The sequence below is a fragment of the Salvia hispanica genome, chromosome 2 (genome assembly GCF_029641045.1).
Source record: "Salvia hispanica isolate PSC_SH4W2 chromosome 2, Shi_PSC_v1, whole genome shotgun sequence".
Lineage (NCBI taxonomy): Eukaryota > Viridiplantae > Streptophyta > Magnoliopsida > Lamiales > Lamiaceae > Salvia > Salvia hispanica.
In genome coordinates, this window is record NC_142693.1 from 35,048,494 (window position 1) to 35,058,491 (window position 9,998).

General features: G+C 33.3%; 1 protein-coding gene and 1 pseudogene across 1 annotated transcript; one reads left to right on the plus strand and one right to left on the minus strand.

The window, feature by feature from the left end:
- Nucleotides 1-364: 364 nt before the first annotated feature.
- Nucleotides 365-2,325, minus strand: LOC148932268 (flotillin-like protein 3). The gene is made up of 2 exons (XM_089064297.1): nt 1,753-2,325; nt 365-1,273 (listed from the first exon to the last, which is right to left on the minus strand). The coding sequence occupies exons 1-2, from the start codon at nt 2,323-2,325 to the stop codon at nt 416-418; spliced, it is 1,431 nt and encodes a 476-aa protein (XP_088920423.1). The 3' UTR covers nt 365-415.
- Nucleotides 2,326-9,116: 6,791 nt separating this feature from the next.
- Nucleotides 9,117-9,764, plus strand: LOC148932269 (mini zinc finger protein 2 pseudogene; annotated as a pseudogene).
- Nucleotides 9,765-9,998: the final 234 nt, after the last annotated feature.

Below are 9,998 nucleotides of genomic sequence, written 5' to 3' on the forward strand. Positions count from 1 at the left end.
TGACCTTAAATTATAATCAAATCTCAAAATCAAATATGTTCTCATAACTTAAAGCATACATATTTCCTTAAATGATTATCAAATCTCCAAATAAAAAAAAAATTGCTACCTTTTTCATTTCTTATTTATTCGTGCCCTTTAATTAACTTATTTAACATAATTTTTCTTAAATTATTGCTGAAAAGAAACACCTGCACTATTATGGAATATGGGAGTGTATGATTTTCTCTTCTCAGCATAGTGCATATAATCACGTGTAATTAGAGCATAATCGTGCACCAGCATAGTGCAGAAAATTATTAAATCATGAAAAAATAAAGATATAACGGAAAAGAAAATTTGTAATGAGGAAATCAAGAAAAGCAAAAGTGAGAAATAAACGATAAATGACAGATAAAGAAAGCAGGCATCTAGTTTAATTTTGATCGGTAGGAAGTTGAGGCATCCATGAAGGTGGAAGCATTCCAGTTTGTTCTTGCACCGTTTTGAACAATGGAGGCAACATCTTATATATTCCACCAACTTCCTTCATTGCATCACTACCACCAGAGTTATCTCCGTTAGTCCATATGCTGAGCTTTGGCTGGAGCCCGCGCACGGCCTCGGCATTGCTCTTTGCAAGATCTTGAAACACTCCCTCCTTTATCATCAAGTAATCTCTCATGGCCGAGTAGTTTCCTCCAAACGCGCCGAGAATGGAGCGTATGTAAGTCCCTTGCGCCTCGGCTAGAGCAGTGAGCCCCTCGGCTTCCTTGAGCTTGGCGTAGAGGTCTCCCTCCACCTTCTGCCTCCGTTGATACAGCTCAGCCTCTGCTGCAGCCTTGATCGCCTCCGACTCCTTCTGCTTCTCGTAGAGATACGCCTCCGCAGCTTTCTGTTTGGCGTACAAGACGGCATTGGCTTCCTGCGACTTGGTTTCAAACTCAACGGTGGCTTTGGTGAGGAGATCGGCCTTGAGTTTTTCCGTGGTTGTGAGTGCGTTCATCCTCTCCACCTCTCTCTGAAGCTCGGCCTCGCGGATGGCGACCGCCTTCTTGGACTCGACCTGCGCGACTTCAGCCTCCTTAGCCCATCCGGCTTTCTTCATAGCGAGCTGGGCGTTGGCTTCCGCAGCCATGGCCTCCTGCTGGTTCTGATAGATCTTGACATCCGTCTCCACCTTGAATTCCTGCTTCTTGCCCTCTCCTTGCCTCTGGGTGGTGATGATCTTCGTCTCAGCGTCGATCTTGGCAGCATTCTGCTTGGTCTGGCCGTCTCGGAGCTTGGAGCCAACCTTAAAGTAGATAAAAACGCACACACTTCACACCATTACACATTGCACATATTATATACATTACACATACTGCACACAATGCACACAATGTGTATTATGTAAGAGTGCACAAATGCTTCAAATTCAATTACTCCTACTTCGTTACACAAGATTGGAACTTCCAATTCAATTCCAATTCTGTGTACCAAACGAGACTAAGTTGTATGTTTTTATATTTATATGATTTAATTGTTACTCAGAATAAGTAGATGGAAAGTTCTTGATCAGATTAATATGATTAATAAGTAGAAATTAGGATTTTCTAAATTCCTTGATTTCCTAAATTATTTAGGGTTTTCTAATTTTTTTTATTCTAGGGTTTCCTAGTAGAAATTAGGGTTTCCTAATTTTCTTAAATTATTTTGCTATTTATTTATTTTCTAGTTAATCAGAATAAGTAAATGAAAAGTGAAAGAATAATCTATTATTATGAGTTTTACCTCGCCCTTCATCTTGGCCTCAGCGACGTCGATCCGGGCCTGGTTAGCAGCCTCCGTCTGCACCTTCTGGCCGAGATAAGAGAAGTACTCGTGTCCACGGACATCAACGAGCTGCTTGACGTTGGCGTTGTAGATGATGAGGCCAAACTGGTTGAGCTCGAGCTGGACCTTGTCGAAAACCTCTTGCTTGAACTTCTTGGTGCCCTTGAAGATGTCCTCCATGGTCATGGAGGCGGCGAGGACACGTGTCTCGCCCTCGATGACGCCCCCGACGAGGTCGCTGACGTGGTTGGATGTGGTGGATTGGGAGGACATGAGCTTGGCGTACTTGAGGAGGCTCTCGTGTTCGTCGGCTTTGGGGCCGATGGTGAAGACGGCGGGGAGGATGAAAGGGAGCTTCTCGGCGCTCATGGCTTGGACCTCGAAGGTGTAGTTGACCGGAGAGAGGTCGATTCGGGTGCATCGTTGACCGGGAAACACCCACGACTTCTTAGTCAGCTTCATGTCCTTGATCCATCCTCCCGTTATCACAAGGTATTCCGATGCTTCAGCAACTTCATACATCATCACCATGTTTAAACTATAGCTACCACAATAAGAGAATAATGAGATTTGTGATTCAATACACACATTAGAGGTCTTATTTATAGAGGGATGAGCAGATCCCGAGAAATATAGGAAGGTGCAAGGAAATTTCAAATCATGGTAATATTTCCTCTATATAATGAGTTATTTTCATAATATTATTTTCCTTATTATAGATTTGATTTACGTTCCATAATTATTAGGATTTGATTTGCGATATCTTTTTATGTCTTTCACATATTATAAATACGCGGAGAATATTTTATTAGAATTAGGAGAGAAGAAATAAAATACTCCATATTTTATCACTCTTTCATAAGGAAATTTATTGATTTTCTATTATATTAATGTAGAAGTCTATTAAAGTATGGAGTACTACAAAAAGAATGTAATGCCAAAAATCGACATACATGTTGACGTTCACGGATGCAGAAAAGATAATTGATTTTAGTTGGACTGAATTGGGTATTGGTTATTGAAGTTTGGGCTTTAGGTAGTTGGGCCGTAAAGAGAATGGGCCATAATCATCACATCTAATTTTCTCTCTAAGGCACTAAATTACTTTACTGCAACTCGTCACTTTCTTTACTTTTCATTTTTTTACTAACCATTAACTTAATTTATTATTCTTTTTATTATAATATCATTCTCAATATACTTTGATAATAGAGAATTCTAATTATATGAAGATGTTTAAACTAAAACATAAAATCAAAAAGACCTGAACAAAAATCTTAGACCAATATGTATTATATATAGCTTGCATGAGTTTTGTAGTATAATCATTTACATCTTCACATAGATCTGCAAATGAGTTTTGTTCTAAGTCAAAATTAATATATCCCCCCCCCCCTCCCTTCCATATAACACACGTCATTTTTAAATTAGCTTTAAAAAAATTAAATATCACAAATCTAATATAATTGTTTGTCCAACTTATTAACAACTTACTTAAATCACTAACCCGAGCTCCTTAGATTTCAAAAGCAACGTCTCAAAATAATTGTAACAAAAGAGAAGAAAATAAATATTTAATATAAAACTTTCCACACCGATAAACAGTGGAAAAATAATGATTAGAAAAAAAAAATACTGAAAAGAATAATCGATCAAAACAAAATTGTTAAAAGGAAGAAAAAGAAAAAGGACCTACCAAAGAAAAAGGAAAAAAAAAGTAGTTGTAGTGGTGGTGGGTAGTTTGGTTTAAGTATATTTTGATGGGCCCATAGCCCATTAGATAAACCAATCGACAGAACGTTGTTTGTCTCAAATAGGGCAGATGGATTCCAATAATTGGTGTAAAGTCTCTTGGGCCAACTACTTTCTGTGGGCCCAATTCATTACTTGAATCTCATTTCCAATAATTATATTCGAATTCGCAAATATCTACAAATATATGACATCTTATCTAATGTAAAAAGGGTGGTTCTGATTTGTGATTTGTGATTTGTGAACGTGTGACTTAATGCAGGCGTATATTTGAATTTAAAGGTTGTATGGATTGGGTTACGTACGGATGTTATTAACTATGATATTCGATCTTATAAAAGCTAGTTGGAAAAACTCGATTAAAAGTTCTAAATTTGTCATAAATTTTAAGAAATATAAGAAAAAGATAGGAAAAAATAATGGAACGTGGTTATATATGTTTTTTTAATATTAGTTTTATAGTGAAATATGAGTAAAATAAGTAAATGAAAGGTGGACTTGATTACAATTTATGAAAAAAAAATCGAAACTCTTAATAACATACTAACTTAAATGATAAATTGAGACTTATAATAGCGGAAGAACTGAGTAAGTTATAAAGAACATACTATATCGTAAAGTCCATCAAATTCTATGATTAGTGGTTCGTCTTTTTGAGTCTTTAGACTGTCTTTAAACGACATTGGTTTGACTGTCTCTTTTGTTATGGATCCGGTGTTGAATAATTTAGATTAAATAATTTCAAAGGATCTATGTTTGTTTTTTTTATGATGGTATAACAACCTTTTTTTTAGTGTTACTAAAATTAATCACAAATTTCACAGTATAAATATATTAAAATCAATAACAAAATCCATTGATATTTTTAGTTAAAATTCTTCATGAACTTACATAATCCACATGTTATTTATCTATATTTTCAAAAGATAAAGTCATAACTCACACGAATTAATAATAATTGGTCCTAACTCCTAACTTCAAATCATCTTATGCTAAATATACGAGGCAATCTTTTGAAAAAATTGAAGTATGACCCTATATTATTAAAATTTTGTACGAAATCACCCTATCAAGCGAACTATGCATCACTACAATAAAAAAAATTGTTAAAGATCATTTTTTAATGCACTTAAAGACGCAAATTTGTGTTTCTAAATACGTCCAAAACGATTCAAAAAGTTTCTTTATTGTTGGTGTCCCAACTAAAATTAGAAAACGCAAATGGAAGCGTCATAAAAATGCAAAAAGATTAAGTTAATTCGTCCTTAATTTAAGAATGCTTTCTCATGCATCCTAAATTGTTGTTATTTTTTTTTTCAATTTTTATGTTCTTAAAAGATAGTAAGTTTTTTGTTATGTATGATTTTAGTTAACAATATATGAGAAATTAAATGTAAAATTAGTTCGGACACTTTTTAATGTTATTAAGGACTCTAATTTGTGTGTCTAATTATACCATAAACGCTTCATAAATCGTTGTTATTGTTAGTGTCCCAACTAAAATTAGGGGACATAAATAGAAACATCCTATAACATTCTTTTGCGACCTAAATTATAATTATTTTTTAAAAAAATTATACACTAAGAACTGCGTCTCAATTTCTGTATGCAAAAAAGATAAAGTTTTTTGCGGTGAGTACACATAATTCGTTATTACAGAATAGTAAGTAGTAGTATTAAATTAGCATTATGATTAGGATGTTGAAGTATTAAAATCCCCACACGAGTATTGAACCCTAGACTTATTTGTACAGAAGTTTGGTACACGGCCACGATTAATTAGTTGAATGGTTAAACATTTCACGTGTCTTTATGACCGTTCCAGACATTAATTAATTTAAATTTATAACTTCGTGAATGTTGATTTGGTCCACTTAAAACATATTCCCATTTTTATGAATTTTTGCCAATTAGCAGTGTCGGCCACCCATATTATTAGCTTTCAATATTATATCATTACCATTTAACATGTGATAACGCATTTAATCTCTTCTTAATTAATTTATTTAAAATAAATTATTAGATTCACTACACTAAAAAAAACTTTTTTTTTAAGAAAAAAATTTGAGAAGCAATTTCTTGTGTTAGAAAATTTTTAAAATAACAACAGTGGATGCAAAAGAAAGCGTTTCTAAATGAAGAACAAATTAACTTAATTTTTTAATTTTTGTAGGATGCTTCCATTTACATCATCTAATTTTAATTAGAGCGCTAATAATAAGGATGTTTTTTAAGGCGTTGGTGTTATATTTAGAAACACAAATTAACATGCTTAATTATATTAAGAAATGTCGTTTTTTTTTCGGTGATCTCTCAATCTTGTAGCTTAATAGCTACTAGTTTTCATCTACTTTCTAAGGGTGGAGACATACTATTTACGTACAAATCCTAATATATTCCATTCCGCAACTTAATAAAAAAAAATCGCTCTTACGGAATAAATATTTATATAATTTTAACGTTGAAAAAAGAGGAAAATAAAATGAAACCTTACAATTTGAAAGCTTATTGGGCCCTGAAACGAACACGAAAAGTTTATAAGCCCCATTTAATAATATATATACTCATTAGGGATACATATACAAGGCTTTTTTCCCCTAAAAAGTGGATGAATATAGGGTGCAAAATCCTGCGTTCAGACTTCAGAGATAGTAATTTTTTTTTTTTCTTCCGAAAGAGGGTAAGACACTATAAATTCGCACCTCTATAAAAGACGCATAACTACGTATCTTTTGAAAACATAAATGTTAGAATTATGCAAGTATGAATCCCATTGAGGCCGAAATTTATTTTATTTGTAAGTATTTTATAAGTAAAATCACTTTAGCTTAAACATTGAGGTCAGGGGCATCTTAGGGTGCTACTATCTTTTAAAATAACATCATGCTACCATTTTTAGCCAATCATTTGTACACGTGGACGAATAATAAGCTGTCACGTGGTAAAAAAAAATTCTGAAAAAGACGGCCAGCAATATAGTGTACACTATACAACAATTTTTCTTGGCCAGCAATATCCAACATGTTATACAGCAATCTATAGATTGCTATGTAGCGTTTATAATATTGTTGTATGGCGTTTATAATATTGTTGTATAAATGGTGTCACGGTGTTACTTTAAAAGAGATTGTCATTTTAACTGGAGGCCAAATGCAATTATATAATTGATTGGATTTAAGGATGACAATATATTCGGCTTCAATTACACATCCAGATATCAATAGTCTAAACTTTCAATCATAAATAAGCGAAACAATTAATAACGAACATTTCGATCTACATTTTATCTTTGATGGATCTCAATGGTGGTCATTTATTCAACGAAATTATGGATATTATTAATTTCTCAACGAAATTATGGATATTATTAATTTCTCTGTCTTGGGTGGGATCATGTCCGGTTTTGTTGAAAGTTCATTTAAAAAATGTTTTCTTCAGGTGCAATATTAATGGTCGAATCCATTTAGTGGGGTTCTTGTTTATATTGATCGGATAATAATTTCAGCTGTATATAGTAAAGAAAAATTAATGTATTAATTTAAGCACGTATGAGAGAGCTAAAGCTAATAATTAATTAACAGCTTAATTAGAATACATGTCATAAAACGAAATTTATATGAAATACTTAATTAATTCATGAGGTCCTACATGCATGTGACAAATGCGGTATCAAAACACAACCCAATTAATTATAAGGTTACTTAAAACTTACTAATTAGAATTAAAAATTACCTGGTCAAATAGGACTTCTATAATATTGATTACGAACCAACAACTCATACTATTAATTAGTACTTGTTGATATTTGACACAATGATATTAAACTTGTTTGCCATATCCTATTGTGTCTTCACTCTTCACTCTTCACTCATACCCACTGAAGTAAAGTCTTTGCTCGTGGAACAATAAAAAAACTACACATGAGATAAAATCAAGTGTAATCGGTTCAAATCTATAAAATATTTGGTGGAAATTAAATCAAATTAGTGACATTTAATTGAGTTCAAAAATATGCTAACAAGGAGACTATACATCGTATTCTTAATAACTAGGAACTTGTATTTCATTAGTTAACTAGTCACCATTCCTTAAAACTGAACAAATGGATCGATGTAGCTAAGGGGAGTGATGAAGCTAGGTAAATATTAGACAAAAGTTGAAGACATGATTTGAAGGGCCATGTTCAACTCATGTTTACATTATCATTAAGGACCCACAAATATGGAAGTAGATGCCATTTAGAGCCAAAGCCAATCACTTTAAACCACGGCCAAAGCAAAATGCTTTCCCATCATAAATTAGATCGTTGGCCTAATTGATATCGAAATCCCCCATCTTTTCACCTTTTCAATGCAGTTGGCATATCATTTCTCATGACTCTTCTACTCATTTCCTCCAATCCCTTTTTTCCTCAATAATTTTTATATAAATCAGTGCTCATTGACCATAAATACGTGCAAATTGTCCAGACAATACACGTCATATCTTCAAATAATTTTTATTGGAAATGTTGGCAAATTTACCTTGCTAGGACACACATGATAAACTAATAATGTTATCATGGGGCACTAATGTGATTATGTTTTCCTTTTTTTCATGTTTTCCACCTGCTATAAAAAGGTGGGAAGACCATACAAATTTTAGGATACAATTGTCAATAAAATCATCAAATTTGATTAAATTCTGATCAATCACACAATTTTGAAAAATAACTTATTATATCATAATTTTAACATTTTTTTTTACCATTATCGATAATCTAAGATCAGAGGAAAATTCATACGGTATATGATATGGTAAACAAAAAATAGTTTGGGGACAAAACGTTCGACTACTTAAACGATTTCGTCTAATGCACTTAATCTGTCATGTCTTTCATTTTTACATGTATGCACCACGTCAATAAATTCAGACGCGTATCATGCCAGAAATTTTCGCCCTGTGACCAAAAAACATATCAAAATTATGATATACTACGTAATCTTTTATAGTCGTGGGATTGATCAGAATTTGACCAAACTTAGATAATTTTTTTCATAGTTTACCCTTAACTTTAACTATTTTTCTTATCCTTTTTTCATAATAAATTTATCACTCTTGCAGCAATATAGTAGGAGTAAGTACTATACTATTGAAATAAATTTGTTAGATGCATATGAATAAAAATAACCGTGCTGCCTCGGAAATGAAACAAAGAGTAAAAGAAATACTACTACTTATAACGAAAATTCTCATGAATTACCATAAATAATCTAACTTAGGTTTTATTTAAAAAGGAAAAGGGAACTTATTATTGTGGACCTCAATTAGATGGTTTTGCTAAGGAGGGAAAGAAAATTGAAATGACACTCTGTATGTACGTGGCATTTTCATAGTGGATATCGATTGCTCTTCAATTCTATGGGCGAAATATTCAATTTCAATAAACTCGATCCTATAATCTATTGCCACAACATAAAATCGTAATATATTTAAAGTATCAATAATTAAAAAATGGCAATTGGCCCAACCTTCACTTTTCAAAGTGGGGAAAATAGGATCTTGGCCATATAAATATACCCTCTTGCTAGGGTTAGGTTAAGGCGCTCTCACTTCACATTAGTCCTTTTGGCCTTTTACCTTTATCTTCAACCTCTTCCTTGATTCCATAATTTTCCATTACATTTCAACCTTATTCATCTTTAACCATACAAACAAATTCAAATTAGGGTTGTAGAGAGGAAGAATGAAGAAGAGGCAGGTGGTGATCAGAAAAGAAACGTGTCATCAAAGTTCAAGCAATCAAATTGTTCAAACCGTGAGGTATGGTGAATGCCAGAAGAACCATGCCATAGATATCGGCGGATACGCGGTGGATGGCTGCCGGGAGTTCATGGCTGGCGGTGCAGAAGGGACAGCGGCCGCCCTTAGCTGCGCTGCCTGCGGCTGCCACAGGAATTTCCACCGCCAGGAGGTCGACCGCGAAGTCCTCGGTTACAGTTACTCCAATTCTTGATGGTAATCGTTGATCGCCATTATTTTTATTTTGAGAATTCAAGAAGTAATATCATTGAGCTAGCTAGATCGATCAATTGCGTTACAGGTCTGTTTTTTTTTTCTTTTTTCAAAAAATATATTCTGTGTTTCGGAAATTGGGATTGCTTTGTATTATAAACGATTGATTGTAAAATTTAAATTCGACCTATTACTATATAATTTGATCCAAAATCTTTTGTCAAGGGCCCAATCAGAGCTTTGGACATTACGCTATAGTTTACCCTTTTTAATGTGTTTATTGTAAACCAGTAATATCCTAATGAAATTCGAAATTGGGATTTTCTATAACTTCTTTGTTTATTTTAGTTTCCATAAAGATCATGATCTGGAGTGTTGATTATTAATAAATCGGTAGAATTATTGCTAAGTGTTTACTAATTGAATGTGAATTGATTGAAAAACATCTATTAGTCAAT

What these genes read in the sequence shown, in the direction of transcription:
- LOC148932268 (XM_089064297.1), bottom strand. Translation starts at nt 2,325, where the DNA reads ATGGTGATGATGTATGAAGTTGCTGAAGCATCGGAATACCTTGTGATA. An exon ending in AGGCCAAGATGAAGGGCGAG is followed by an intron (nt 1,274 to 1,752) that starts GTAAAACTCATA and finishes ATCTACTTTAAG; the next exon opens with GTTGGCTCCAAGCTCCGAGA.